Source organism: Ptychodera flava, chromosome 1 (assembly GCF_041260155.1).
Source record: "Ptychodera flava strain L36383 chromosome 1, AS_Pfla_20210202, whole genome shotgun sequence".
In the NCBI taxonomy this organism is placed as follows: Eukaryota; Metazoa; Hemichordata; class Enteropneusta; family Ptychoderidae; genus Ptychodera; species Ptychodera flava.
The window spans coordinates 55299269-55315907 of NC_091928.1; the positions used below are offsets into that span (position 1 = coordinate 55299269).

The following is a 16639-nucleotide window of genomic DNA, read 5'->3' on the forward strand; positions in this document are numbered from 1 at the left end:
TAAGCAAAAGAGGAAAAGTTGAATTAAACAAAATAATATTCACACAATGATATCATCAAATACTAGCATGCTCACAAATGATTTAAATACAATATTTTGATAAGTCTTTATTTTTCTTTCCCTCTTTTAAGAAATACATTGGATTAGATTTCAGAAACAACAGAGAGTTAGAACGCTCTGTGTTTGGAGAGTACAGTACAGAATTATTCACTGAGAAGGCTGTCAATATCATTAAAAACCATAATCAAAAGCAGGTAAGATTTCCAGACTTGTTGCATCGTCAGACCCCCAGCATCTGGGTTGTGTATTGTTAAAGTATCAATAACTTTGTGAAGTTAATGAATGTACTTTGTTGTTGAGCAAAACAAATGATATATCAACAGAAAAATAGCTGACATGGGAGACTGTCACTGACAATTTCAGTCTCCCTGTGCAATCTGTCACATCTTGATTTTTAGCTATTATAGACTATAGTCTATAGAAGCTATTGGGATGGGTATCCGTCCGGCGTCCGTCATCAGTCTGTATGTATGTATGTATGTATGTATGTATGTCCGTTTGTGAGGCGTCCGTCCACTCAAATATCTTGAGAACCGCAGTACTTACTGATTTGATATTTGTTGTGTAGATGAAAAATATGATTTTGAGAAACTATTTTTTTTAATTTTTCGATATTGTTGAAAATAGGCAAATTAATGCCAAAAAGGTGTTTTTGATAAAATATCTTCTTCTTCATAACCGCTGGGCAGACAGCTTTGTTATTTGGTATACAGGTCCCTAAGGATAATAACCCAACTTAGATTTGTTCAAATTGTGATGAAATATGCAAATGTGTATTTTTAAGGAATTTTTTTGTCATTTTTGGTCAAATTTGACTTACATTGTATGTAATTCTTGTACTGTATAAACCCTATCAATTCACCCAGAAAAAAATAATTAATATGATTTTAAATAATTGAATTAATTAGGAAATCATCAAAGCAAAATAATTTTAGTGTGGAATTATCAGAAAGTTCAACTTTTTTTGACAGTTCATAGTGAAATGCTTACCATCTTGGAGGATTAAAACATGTAAAGGCAACTTTCCTGAATCCCAACTTTGATATATTCTGAACCACCATTTATGTTATCTAAAAGAAATTGCTCATAATAGTTTGTCATGATAGGGTGGTCAAATAAATAGAGATAGAGAAAGTTCTAATTTTCATTTATGGTTGACTTGGTAAGGATAAAATAAGATTACTTTTTGAGGAAAAAAATAGAGTGGTCAATTAAAAGAGTGGTCAAAGTGATAGGGTTTTTATGGTAAAGCTGGGCTGTAAGATTCCTCGTGCTATTTATAGCAATTATGCAATCTGTGTAAACAATGCAATGAAAGTGTAACATGATTCCTTATAATGCTTTTGATGACCTTGAACTTCTTGAGTTACAAACATTTGTCTCTTCGTGTGCTTTCTCTGAGTACATACAGTCTCAACTTATTCAACAGAACTTACTTACAATGTTAATTTGAAAGTTAAAATGTGCTTGGTTAATAGGATGAAAATACTGATATTAAAAGATTATAACCAGCTCAAGATTCTTTATAACCTGACAGATATGCTGTTTTATTATGACGTAAATCTTGATTTAAGCAAGTCTTGTTTACTTTAATTAGAATGTAAATAACTCTCGTTTATTTGCTATTATAGACTAATATAGTCTGATGAAATATGCAAATCTGTATTTTTACGGAATTTTTTTTCCATTTTTGGACAGGCCATCCTGAAATGAGCTATCAAAGATATCCACCTTCTTCATCAATACATGTGTCACAAAAGGTTATTCTCTACATAACACAGCAGAGCTCTGTCAACTGTTGAGTCGCTTGTTTTTTCAAAACCGCTGGTCAGACAGCTTTAATATTTGGTTTACATGTCCCTAGGATGACCTTAGTGAGATAATTTCATACAGTCAGGAAATACTTAATTTTGTATCCATGTCTATAGTAGCTTCAGGGACTTTGGCCCTATGTTTGTATTGTACAATAGAGTTGAAAACTGAAAATGTTATTGTTTGCAATGAGGCATTTTTCCAATGGAGATAATTCTTTTTATATTGCTCCATTATGTAGTTTGGTTTGCAATTTATTCCATGAAAAGTTTTCATTACATTTTGAAATTGTTTGAGTCATCTGCCAAGGTCACCTTTTGACTTTTATCTAGGATGATAGTAGCAGCAAAATCAAAACATCCTGGAACTAGTTGGACTACCGGTACGTGTCAGATGTTCCATAAATTCAGAGCAGCAGCACTTGAGGTCATAGGTCACAGAGTGCTATTTTTATGAAAGCTCAATAACTTTTTCTCAAATAAGTCTTCCATCTTCCCATAAAAATGTGAAATGTAATGTTCTTTTTTGTTGCAGCCATTGTTTCTGTACCTACCATACCAAGCTGTTCATAGTGCCAATAGAAAGGTACCCCTTCAAGCACCGTACAAGTACACCTGTAGATTTCCCTACATTCTGGATGAAAAAAGAAGAACATTTGCAGGTAATGGCAGTAGAATCTGTTTTTAAAAAAGAGCTTAAGCAGTGAAACCTTGCATGGTTGTTTTATCATGTTTATCATATTTTTTGTAACCACGTACAGGCTTGGGTTGTTCTTATGCAATTAGTATTGCTTGCAACTGAACTTCATGTATGAAGTAACATGTTGATTTCCCTCAAATGAATTCTGTCATGAATGAACTCATTTCTACATCTGTTTTGTAACCTAATTTGATATATTTTAATTTGGAGTGTTGTTTCTAAAAAGCAACGTATTCGTAAAGGAATTTCATGCATGAATAAAAATACATAGAGATATAATCAAATAAAGAAAATTGTAGAAGTAAAGTGTATCTATCAGTGAGAGAAAGAAAATCAACAAAATAGTTGTAAAAGGGGATTAAACTTTCACCAACCATAAGTTAGATGTTTATGAGAAATGAACTCTTTAGCAATGCAATTAAGGAGTATGGGATGAAAAGTTTTCAGTTAAAGTCAGTGTGGTGGCTCAGCATTCAAGATAATGTTTCAGAAGTAAAAAATAATCCATGTTTTCTCTTTTTATTTATTTTTTTTGATCAAATCTGACAGGAATGGTGTCTGCATTGGATGATGGCATTGGTCAAGTGATAGCTGCTCTGAGAGAGTCTGGACTCTACAACAACTCGGTCATTGTCTTCAGCACGGACAATGGTGGACCAGCGGCAGGATTTGATATGAACCATGCGTCCAATTGGCCACTCAGAGGGATTAAACACACACTATGGGAAGGCGGAGTCCGTGGTGATGGTTTCATTAACAGTCCAATGCTGGAAAAACCAGGCAGGATATCCGAGGAGATGATTCATGTCTGTGATTGGCTGCCAACTCTGTATCATCTTGCCGGAGGAAACATGACAGATTTGCCCGTAAATTTAGATGGATTAAACGTGTGGCAGACACTTTCCCAGTGAGTAATTTGATATAATGACTTCTGTTTCTGGAAAATTTCTTACAAATATCTTTGTACATGACATGTTCTTGCAAATCTACTTTAAAATGATTAACAGAAGGTATTTGTTTAACCCTTTGCACCCTGACCCCCTGGTGACCTATGACATCATACAGACATTTTTTTCCAAGCTGGGTTCAAAGGGTTAAGTTGAATTGACAAGCATCGAAGCTCAACTTTGCAGCTGTACAAGTTTTGATGTTACTCACCAGTATTAAATGACATTTGTCTTGCCAGGGGCAAGCCGTCTCCCAGAAATGAAATTCTTCACAACATTGATCCCATAGCAGGCAGTGCTGCTTTGAGGATGGGGGAATTCAAGATTATTATGGGAGAAGACGAGGGTGGAAAATGGGATGAATGGTATCAACCAGAAGGATACAATGGAGGTAAATGATATTGATTAAACATTGGGACATCAGAATGGTTGATTGACGTACACACAAATCTAATTTTTCCTCACAAGAAATTTGGAAAATTATTACTCAAGATGTCAATAAAATGAAAACATTGACCTGTCATTGGTGCTACATTGACCTGTCATTGGTGCTACATTGACCTGTCATTGGTGCTACATTGACCTGTCATTGGTGCTACATTGACCTGTCATTGGTGCTACAGGCACCTGTCATTGGTGCTACATTGACCTGTCATTGGTGCTACATTGACCTGTCATTAGTGCTACATTGACCTGTCATTGGTGCTACATTGACCTGTCATTGGTGCTACATTGACCTGTCATTGGTGCTACAGGCACCTACCATATACCTGGACATAATATGCATTTTTGTTTTTAACATTAGTATACAAGAGACACACACACATATATAATCTCACATTCATAGGAGTGTGACATCATTGAAGACAAGGGGTTCCCCACATAGGGTTTAAAGTGTCACTCTGATCTGGTCGGCAAGAAGGGAATTGTTCAGATTTGTGAGTGGAAACACAAGTCTGTTATGACATCACATGAATGAGAATAATGGGAAATTATCTACTTGTCATATATATGACTACCACTGCCAATGTCATCCTGCATAGCAAAGATAATTTGAACACATGTATGACATTGCAGCAATTGTCTAGCTCATGAGGAATATAGTAATGCCTAAAATTCTAGCATTCTAAGTAGCCAAAGGGTTAATTAGACATAATTTTCCAAAACAAGTAGCCAGAAATGGCACTTGAATACCCTGGTATAATTCTTATCCTGTATGATACAAAAGAGTTAATGTTGTAGCTTTATTTTGAAACAATATTTAGTTGATATTTTTTACCATACAGTAATTAATTGACTGCTTACTTTGTATTTTAGGGAAACTAATTTGTCTGAATTCATATAGATCTGCCATTGAAGAAAAGCAGATGTCCTTTTTGCCACAAAATTCCATCAAACATCTTTTCTGTTCCTTAGCACCAAAACCTATACCACATGACCCCAGGGCTGCAGTGGTGCATTGTGGGAAGAAACCTGCCAATGCCTCAACAAACTGCCAACCAAAACAGAAACCATGTCTGTATAATGTTATACTTGATCCGTGTGAATATCATAACATTGCTGAGCAGTATCCAGGTAAGATATTTACAGACTTGCACATTCATCCATTAATTTTCTGCCCAGAAATCACTAACAATGCATATCACAGTAAATGAGATTTATTCCAGAATCGTCTGATTTCTAGTCGACTACTGAGTGTAAGCAGAAAGGAGCCCAGCATATCTTGGATCTGTTTACAGAACCAACTTGGATTAGGATCAATACATACCTGGAGATTCATGCTGTGCTTTACATAACCATTTTATTTACAGCAATTTTCTATGTACAAGCCATCTTTTCCCATCTAACTTTTTGAACAAAATCAATGAAAAGTAGGTGAAAAGGGTATCAGAATTAAAAACTGTTTATCCAACAATTTGTGTGTTTCTTTCCAGATGTTCTGCAGATTATGCAGGATAGACTAGAGGAATACAACAAAACTGTTGTTTATCCAATCAACAAAGAAGGAGATCCCAAAGCAGATCCCAAGTTACATGGTTACGCATGGATACCTTGGATTAATCTTACATCAAGTGTGTCTCTAAGATTGCCGTGATAAACGAAAACGGACTTGGAGAGAGGTGCATCATACAGCAGTGTCTGGTTGTATAGAAGTCTCCTTTCCTGGAATTTTACAAGAAAGAATGCAGCAGTCTGCACGGCTTGACATGGATTAAAAAGTTATAAGCCTAGATATATTGGAAGGAATAGTGGGCGTCCTCTATGTTCACATTGTAAGCTATATAAAAGTCAATGTCACAGGGTCATTTCATGTTTAGGATATTAAATCAGGAGCTGGTCCCTCTCATCACTACCTTTATGATTGAAAGCATACAAGCTAGCTAGCATGGACTACAACTGCAAACTGAGAAAAAGGCAAAGATCACAACAGGCAAAATTTGTACTGAATCCTATTTGTGTCAAATGATGTCACACATGCAGTGCTATATCAATAAATAAAAAATATCATTACAACATTATCACAAAATGTTTATTCAGTTCCAAGTTTGCTGAAAGCTTTGAGAAGCAGGGTACTATATAAGTGTTCTGTTGATATCGTTGCTTGGAAGACAGAATTCAATGCCAAAATCATTCTGATTTATTTTCAAACTTTTCATGAAAAAGGCACAATAGCTGCAACTTATTTTTGTAATATTTTAATTTAATTGTTTTATAAAACAAATATTTTTTTCTTTCTAACTCCAGAAGTATCTTGAAAAGTCTATATATAATCCTTGTCAACAAAATGCACTGTGAGCAAGGGTACAATATGCAATGCTATTGGTGGCACATGCATTCTACATTTTGCTAAGAATGAACATTACTCACAGACTGAGTTGAGAAGTTGAACACTATGCATTCAAAATCATTTGATATAACAAGATACTGTATTTTTGAAGGTATTAAAAGAATAAAAATACAGACAAATACATCAACTGTTATAGCAAATAGCACATCAATCAAAAATAGTTACTTTGAAAACAAGTCATCGTTGATGACACAGTCCCCGCTTGTCCATTTTGTTATAATCTTTGGTGTCTAGGTAGCTGTGGTCTAGGTAGCTGTGGAATGACATTGATGCAACAGGTGCATCAGGCCTGTGACTTGCATAATAAAGTAATCTGAGGAACGTTCAATAAATGACTCATCTCTGCCGGTAATGACCATTGAAGGAACTTTTGATTACATCACACATAACGATGCCCTCACTGCCTCTAGTGTCATGATGGCACATACTATACACATGGTTTGGTGGAATTTTAGAAATGATATGGGATCGGGTATGTTGTTGTAATCAGCCATTTCGGATCATATAATGAAACAAATTAATGTGCACAAGAATGCAGCCATATCACGTTTAAACAAAATCAGTCCATCGAAGGACAGTGACCTATGTTTATGTTTCAAAGACATAAAAAAATCACACCAAAATTGAAATCAAATGGCTGTCTATTGACCATATGGATCATAGCACAAAATTAGTAGACATGCATATGTATATGCCATAGTACTTTATCTTTGTACCAAGTCTCAACAACAATATTTGCATATGATTAAGCCTCAAAGACATGAAGAAATCCAAAAATGACCATCTGGCAGCGATATTGGGGAAAAATGACCATCTTGCAACGATATTGGAACATGTCACAAAGTACATTAACATGTATATGAATGCCATAGTGCATGATCTTTGTGCCAAGTTTGGACAAAATCAGTGTAATGACCTTTGAATTAAGCTTCAAAGACATGCAAAATTCCAACAAAATGGCAGTTCTGCAGCCATATTGGATCCTATCGCAAGGTTAATTGATACATGCATATGTATGCCCGTATGTATGCCATAGTGCTTTGCCTTTGTGCCATGTTTGAACAAAATCTGTTCAAGGATGTTTGAGTTATGATTCAAAGACATAAAAAAATTGCAACAAAATGGCCGCCTCACGCCCATATTGGATCGAATCGCAATATAATATGCGACATGCATATGTAGGCCATAGTGTTATGCCTTTGTGCCAAGTTTGAACAGAATCTGTTCAAGGATGTTTGAGTTAATGGTTCAAAGACACGAAAAATCGCAAACCAAATGGCCGTCTCACGCCCATTTTGGATCGTATCGCAAAATAATTTGACATGCATATGTAGGCCATAGTGTAATGCCTTTGTGCCAAGTTTGAACAGAATCTGTTCAAGGATGTCTGAGTTATGGTTCAAAGACATGAAAAATCGCAAACAAATGGCCGCCTCACGCCCATATTGGATCGTATCGCAATATAATTCGACATGCATATGTAGGCCATAGTGTTATGCCTTTGTGCCAAGTTTGAACAGAATCTGTTCAAGGATGTCTGAGTTATGGTTCAAAGACATGAAAAATCGCAAAAATATGGCCACCTTGCGGCCATATTGGATCGTATCGCAAAATAAATCGATGTGCAGTGACTCGATGTAGAGTGACTCAAACTATTGACAATCTTTTGGGTATTTTTGCTCCATGTATCCACTACAATTTCTTTTTTGTCTATATATACTTCCTATAGCATTTCAAAATACCCTGTATTTTGTTTGTCAATGCAACGTGTCAGTGTGTCAAATACATTGTTTTTATTGATAATCAAATTAAGGTCCAGACTTGAATTTCGTTATCAACAAAAACAATGCTTATGACCCACTGACAAGTTCAAAACAAAATTCAAGTTTGGACTGAATTTGAGTAACAACATTTACAACGCAGGACACAGATATTAATACAGTCAATGTCAACAACCTTGGCACTGGGTGTTACTGGGAAGTAAACCTAGAAACTGTTGCTGACACATACAACAAAAACGTGAAAAACAGTCATCAAATATTACAGTGTCTAGGCCTTCAATTACACATATTTATTTGCTAACTATTTTATCTTGGATTAATTGCTAACAATGGCCACTACCAGTGCATATATACGTTGCATTGAGAAGAACATCATAATTATGTTCTGCAAACGGCAAACCATGGTATGCATGAAACTAGTCTACTCCAGAGAGTAGTTCCAATACTGTTCGTTTTGATTAAACAATGGAGGAACCCTATTACTTGTTCAAAACTCGACCGTCGCGCTTTTTTAGAATGACGCATTCTGTTATCAGGTAGTTGTAGATATCTGCTTTTACCATGGAGGCAAATTACCTCCAAGGCTTTACCTACTCATGGAGCCAAAAGTAATCGCTTTCGTAATTGTTCGAAGTTCGTGACTGAATCGATTTATTTCAGTTTTCACCGACTGCTACTCTTCATCTTGAGTTTAGGCATTTTTTTGATACCAGCTATTGTCTGGTGCCATTAATATTTTAGTTTAGCCTAGCGAGCTCGGAAACCGAGTTTTAAACTGCACTGTAATATCTTAGTACAACAAGCAGTTGACACAAAATCGAAGATTTTTAGAGTGACACGTCCACGTCTGGTTCTGATGCATTAGAAGACGCAATAAACTAGGATTCAAGTACAATTGACTCGGTCCTCTCGCTAAGAACTCTTGCCAGGTAGAAGTTGCATCTTGACAGTACGGAATGTAAATGCTTGCGCACGCAGCGAAGCTGAGCGTTCGCAACACGGCGTCTGGATGAACTTCACGGCTTTGTCGTAAGTATGAATTGTTAATTTATTGTCACATGTCTCAATGTCATAAACGGTGTGACGATTTCGCAACCAAAAGACAGAAAAACACAATGTCATCGGACTTCGCAGGCCAAATCGCATCAATTTTACGAAATATATACGCACCAAGCCATTTCCTGTCTTGATAATTAGATTTTTAACAGGTACACTACAGATTACAGTTAATATGCTAGTATGTATTTAGCAAGAAGATTATCCTAAGAATTAAGAGCAGGTAAATAAAGTTCAAGGCTTACTCCACGAACTGGCCGTTCCAGTGATCATTTTCTTCCAATTTTCACGCCATGTATTATTTCATTCATACCACTAATTCAAACCATTGTGCCAAAAATCTTGATCTTTATTACAGGTTAGGAAGTTTCTCCCAAACTATGAGATAAGTGCATTGTTAACTGACTTTGTGCGACTCCAAGGGTACGGTCGCATACAAATGTCTGCCTTTTAATGAGTTCAGTTTTTGGCAATATATCACAACTTCTGGCAAATGCAACTTGGTGCCACGTTGAGGGGTTAGTCTGCTATCAATGCTAAAACAGTTATTTTAGCGTCGGTATAAGCTCTCGCCCAATCAGAATGGCCCATTGTAGCATCAGATAATATACTTCGGTTTTTATCAATAGCAAGGATGACTGCGAATATATATATATATATATATATATATATATATATATATATATATATATATATATATATATATATATATATATCCATGTGATACTATTTGGCATTATTACACTCATGGAGATATATTATATATATATATTATATATATATATATATATATATATATATATTATATATATATATATATATATATATATATATATAATATATCCATGAGTGTAATAGTGCCAAATAGCTTCACAAGTGTCTTGAGGTACACAAAATTACATAGTTATCATGAGTGAAATATTCGCTAATATGCTAATATTCACTTTGTTATCATTTAAACTTGTCTAGTGATTTATAAGGGATAAGCATTGGATATTAAGTCAATAATGACATGGTTTTTGGGTCTCTTAATATTGGAGTTATTATAATCATACTATATGACTCAGAAAGTAGGTTGGTGTACGTTCGACTACCTTCGATCGTATAGATTCAGTAAAGAAATAAAACCCACATATTCTACTGCAACAAATCTTGGGCAAGTGTGTTTTTAAGGGCAACCTAACACAAGGAAAATGGCCAATTGTTTACAGTCGAAGTTTAAAGGTAGTTTCTGTGGAAAATCCATCTTGATAATGTATCTTCTAGGATTCCCCTGCAGAGATATTATGAAGCAAAGCAAATCAGTTATCAAGTAGCGGATATTAATTGACTCCCCAATTGCTGTAATGACATCAAGTGCAATTGATATTGATTTCTCTTCTGCAATCATTTCATTGCCTTTTATTCGAAGGTATGTTTCTTCAAGCTATGAATTCAAAAAGGCTGTTCCCAATGTAACCCTTATGTAAAGGCTGTTCCCATATAACCCTTATGTAAAGGCTGTTCCCAATGTAACCCTTATGTAAAGGCTGTTCCCAATGTAACCTATGTAAAGGCTGTTCCAATGTAACCTTATGTAAAGGCTGTTCCCAATGTAACCCTTATGTAAAGGCTGTTCCCAATGTAACCCTTATGTAAGCATAATATCCTTAAGAGTAGGTGTCGTTATCTGAGAAACCAAAAAATAAAAAATAAAAAAGCAAATTGCAGCTGTATGAATTCAAGCTTCTGTATCCTTGTCTTACAATTTAAACGCATCAATATGTCTGCAATAGCATGGTCAAGAATGCAAGAAATCGCCGACGCAATGATATGAATTACTGTATAACCTATGTATGTTTGTTATCACGATCCGGTTGATGATAATTAGGATAGTAAAAATATCGTAATCAAGAGCCAAAGCATCGAGCAATCAAATATCTTCGATTTACTTACAAAAATATTTCATAGTTGTGGTGAGAGCAATAAAATTGTGAATAAATTCACTGACTGCAATATGGCAGCCTGATTCAGTTTTAATTTGTGTAAAATGACTTGCTTATATATATATATATATATATATATATATATATAATATATATTATATAATATATATATATATTATATATATATATAGCTAATTAGTTGTATTTACGGACTGCTTTAATATATATATATACATATATATACATATATCAGATTTATATTTGTTTCTCAGTTATAGAAGTCTAAAACCCAAATAAAGTATATGTTTTCTAAAAGCCCTGATATTTGGAAGTCCGATGTGCACAGTACACAGTCATTATTTGCATAATAGTCACGTGACAAGCGTTTTGCTGAACCTTCCAAAACTCGGCTTTTCCTCCCTTTAGCAATTTATGCATTAAAAAACCTCAGCAATATCATTCAAATCCGTGTCTGCGATTTTTCCCCGAACCTCCTTTCAAATTATATGGCGTGACAATTACAATCCCTTGAAAAACACCTGTCTAACGTCAAAAGTGCTAAACAAAAAAACAAAACACAACACAAACAAACAAAACAAAGGAGAAGACTTTCTTCAATCCAAGACACTTTCATAATATCCATATAGCTTTCTCGAATGTCGTCGAATGTGTCACAATTTGCATAATTATGGCGATCGATGAGGACGCAACCAATCAAATTGTTCAGAATTTAATCTGTTCAAGGCAATATTTATCACTTACACGAATTATACATTCAGTAAGTGGGTGTATCAGTTGGCGAACGAACTCACTTCATTTGCAGCTTTTGGAGACCTCACTTTATGGACATCATCCAACAGATCAAGACACGCAGCACTGTCTATTTGCATTCAACACAAGGTTTGTTAAAAAGATATATTTTGTTTTGATTTGAATCATATTTTCGGTGCAAGCTTTTCCACATCAATTACATCTCACTATTAAGCTTAAGCTTATATGGTTGATCTCCTATACGGAGTTACAAAGAAGGGAAAATATTTGTCGTCAAAATATCACCATTAGGCCTAAATCTTGTTTTTTGCTTCGGATGCAATTGCTGTGAACATTTCGACATTTGCTTATTTGCAATATGTCGTACAGATTCTTTATTGTGGAATTCATCTTGACATGACACAAGTTAAAGATAAAACCAAACGGAAACGTGTTTAACAGCTAGGCACTCCGTCAAATATTTCCTTCAGTTTGTTATTCATATAATACATTTACAGAAAACATGTATGAATTTATTTATATCACTGTGCATATATGCATTCATAATATTTAGATTTTTGTATCTATTCAACCAGTTCGTAGATTAACAGTTTGGCAGTTCCTTGTCATTGGCTTATCTAGAACCTATCCTTGTGAAATAACACAATGAACGCCTGACGAGGGACTCTGTACATGTGCGAAGAACAATATATTTCGGTTCAGTCTAAATTTGGAAATCTTCCGCACTGTCAAACAACTGCTTAGTTTTCAGTGTTTCTGTCGATCACCAAATGCAATTATTGCTAGTTACACTTTCTTTGAAAGCTGCTCATAGAACACAATCGCTTAGCGTCGCTGATTGACATACACATAACGATGTTTATTTATTGAAATTAGACACAATGCAATACACACCAAGTTGTATGATAAAAGGGATGATTTTAATTTGAAATCATTAACTTTCCCTACTTGACCAGTAATATTCCGTCGAGTCCAGCTTATGGTGTGTACATTTCACAACTACTGAGATACTGTAGAGCTTGTGATTCATATGGAGATTTTCAAGAGAGACACAGCTTATTAGTCTTAAAGCTGGTGAGACAAGGATTTTCACAAAGTAGGTTGGTTAGATCTTTTAAGAAGTTCTATGGTAGATATGGAGATCTTATATCTAATATGGCAAATCTGTCACTCAGATGATGAAAGACAGTATTCCCGACTTTGACTCAGAACAGTAATTTAGCAGATAGCTGAATTACCGTACAATAACTTTGTCACACTAGTTCAATCTTGACGGGTGTAGCATGCTAGCAGGGTACGCTTACCCATTCCGGACACCTGGTACCACCACTTATATAGTGGTTCAAGATTGTACTACCGATTTTGTCAGTGATCTTATGTGTCTTTGTGTGTTTGTTTTTACTGTTTATTGGACCTGGTAATTTATTTGCCTTGAATGATAATGATAGCTGGAATCGATTTGATGTCATATTACCTGCAGAATTCTATAGAACACGCAACGCAGCTTACGTAACCAACAGAGATCAAGGCTGAAAAGGAGGTGTAAAGACGAAAGCGTGAAGAAGAAAGAGTGATGTAAATTATTTTAATTTACACAGCACAGGCACGCACTTAGCGTATAGTACACTGGATTTCATTAGAATTCAGAAATATCAACCGCTCCACTGTCACCATTACTCACCTGAGCGAGCAGACGTTTTCCTAATTTCGCGCTGCCTTTGTGTACGAATGTAAAGTTTGCCGCGGATAGCAAAGCGCGTAGTAACCAGAATGGAGGTTGTTCGGGAAATGTACGCGATTGCCCATATTTGGACGCGGTGTGCCTGACTACAACTTTTGAATCTCGCACAATGTTGTTTACAGTAAATGATCTAAATACAAAAGTAGGTCCCGATTTCGACTCATTCTCACATCCAAATTTGGGCAACCGGGCCGGGTGTGATACGTTAATAATGCACGGATGTGAGGGCGCTTTTCTCCATAGTTGCACATAGGCACGCTAATCTAGGTGATAACAATAAATATTTACTGTCAATGTTGGTCTACCCAACTTCCCTCTCATAGTAGTAATTGGTGTGTTATTACACAATTAAAGTATATGGTGCAGCATCTTGTTGAGGATTTTTTAATGTCCGCAGCATGGTGAAAGCCTAAGATTTCAGCACCACAAAGTAAAATAGGCAATAGTTTGCAGTCAAATATTTTAAGGGCAATAGTAACAGGCAGAGGACTAACTTTATGAAGAAAACTTGTCAGATCACACAATGTTAGCTTGTTCACCTGCAGTTTTTTGTGACTGAAACCAACGACCGGACCAAGAAGGACTGTGCCAAGATAGCTATAAAAGTAGTTACTGCAACAGGTTGCTTACTGTACGACCAGTTGTCATGCCTTCTAAGACGATCGACCCTGCAAAAAATGGTAACTTTTGTTTGATTGGTATTTACTTTGAGTTTCCTCTTTTTAACAATAACGACTTATTGGTCAAACAAGTGCTGCGAACCTATTTGCGAGATACTAATTAGAGTAAGGTTGTCTGAAAAAAGCTGATGTAATGTTTAATTTAACATGCCAAATTCAATAAAAGCATACTGGTATCCGCTAAAGTAATTCCAATATCATTTACAAAAAAGAGAATAAAAGAAGTTACAATACTGATCCCTGTTGTTCAGCAAAGCTACATTCAAAGAAATCAGTCATACCTGACCGGGTTCTGACACATGACTTTACATTGATTTACAGAGACTGAACAACTCTATAAAATTTACAAGAAGACCGACACCGAAGGAGCTTATAAAACAGGCAGTAATGATCACTTCTGCCAAACGTTTTCTCAAAGTCAATGGATGCTATATATAATCTACTCCGCAAAGTGCAAAGTACTTGGAAATAATAGTGTATAAAATAAACATGTTATCTGGAGTACAGTATGCCAAACATCTTACACACAACTACCACATAAATGGTTCACGAAAACGGACAGACCGTATTCGTATATTGGTGTCCTCCATTGTAAATATCTGTTTCTTTTTACCATAGACCAAATATCCCTAGAATCTTTACAGCAAATCTCAAATAATTGATTTTCTATTTTTTTGTAAATTTGTTTGCTTTCATTGCATTGCAACTTATATAACTATCTCAGCCTTCACGTATTGTTACAGGGCGCTGGCTCAGATATATTTTCTGAGCGTCTTAGGTCTTCCCTGTGTCCTGCTATCAACAGCAATTGTCGAAGCAAAGCGGCTAATACAACGTGGTTCTATTACATCGAAGCGGCCTTCAGAACCTGCTATCTACTTTCCTTGGAAACATACGTACAACAAAACCTATTGTGCGATATGAATAAGAATTGCTCTAAAAGTAAATATCTAAAATTCTCACTTGAATCAATACGATACGGTGTGGCACAAAGAGATCGTCGAAGAGCGACGATACAGCTGAGCGTATGAAACTTGAGATCGCCTTGATGTCGCAATTCGAGTTCTTGTACATTTCTGTACTATTCGCCCAGGTAGGCTTAGAAACATATCGAGAAATGAAATATTTGCTGGTTTTGGTGACTGTCCGATGTGTACAATCAGTATAGATATAGCTATTTCGAAATCCCATCAATTGGCCAGACTGAAGATTAGTGGGCATAAAGAAATCATGTTTATTTTATTTATTATTTATTTATTTTACTTTATTTAAACAGGATAAGTCAATTCATTTCCCACACAAGGTGTTCTATGATCTCCCATGACGTCCTGCATAAAAAGCAAAAGGTACACAACAAACAAATAAAAACAGACACGTAGAATGAAAAAAAAATTGACAAAAGTACATCAAAAGTGACGAGACTTAAAAACACAAAGCGTACAATTAAACATATTTCTTCACTAAAGATTTAAAATTACAAAGTTCTTTTTGAGATTTTATATATGAGGGTAGAGTATTCCATAGTCTTGTGCCTCTATTCAGAAATGTGTTTCTACCCTTCTGTAGGCGGGACATGGGCACAATTAATTTATCACTAACAGTAGATCTTGTAAAACGCCTGGAAGCGCTTAACAAAATAAGCTCTTGAAAATCAGTAGATAAATATGGAGGGGCAAATCTATTAAACATTTCCAAGTCATCACAGCTAACTGTATATTCCACTGATGGTTTATATGATGCCATTTTAGATGAGATAAGGCCAATGATGACGAAGAAAACTTTCCCCTACCAAGAACTAATTTGGCTGCTCTACTATGCAACCTCTGAATCTTTGTTTGCATTCCTTTACTGCACGTCATCGAGACAACGCACAATACGTCATCAATGGAAAAACTAACGCTTTCACCATCAACTCACAGGTTTTCTGGTCGAGAAATTTGCGTATACGCCATATGGCTCCAAGACGTCTCGATACAGATTCGGCAATCATATTACTATGAGATTCCCAGTTTAAGTATTGGTCTAACACAACACCAAGATATTTAAATTGACTGACAACATCAATTTCGATATCATTAAATTTCAAAACTAAATTTCTATTTCTGAGACGTTGAGGTGTACCAAAAATCATGGACTTAGTTTTGTCAACGTTAAGGATTAATCTGTTCGTATCCATCCATTTACTAACTGATATAAAATCACTGAGTAACGAGTTTTGTACTTTTTGTAAGTCATCTGCTGCATAAAACAATGCGGTGTCATCAGCATATAAAACCACCTTGCATAATTTAGTTACAGATGGCAGATCATTTACATACA

General features: G+C 35.5%; 1 protein-coding gene across 3 annotated transcripts in view; it reads left to right on the forward strand.

Annotated features, from left to right (window-relative positions):
* The window catches only part of LOC139141401 (arylsulfatase B-like), a 150633-nt gene extending 144140 nt beyond the window's left edge, over nt 1-6493 (forward strand). For all 3 annotated transcript variants that reach the window (XM_070711042.1, XM_070711027.1, XM_070711035.1), the window contains 6 exons: nt 132-254; nt 2407-2533; nt 3121-3478; nt 3758-3909; nt 4935-5093; nt 5453-6493. In XM_070711042.1, the coding sequence (XP_070567143.1) occupies nt 132-254; nt 2407-2533; nt 3121-3478; nt 3758-3909; nt 4935-5093; nt 5453-5613 (1080 nt within the window). In that variant the 3' untranslated portion in view covers nt 5614-6493. The remainder of the gene's footprint in view (nt 1-131; nt 255-2406; nt 2534-3120; nt 3479-3757; nt 3910-4934; nt 5094-5452) is intronic.
* Nucleotides 6494-16639: the final 10146 nt, after the last annotated feature.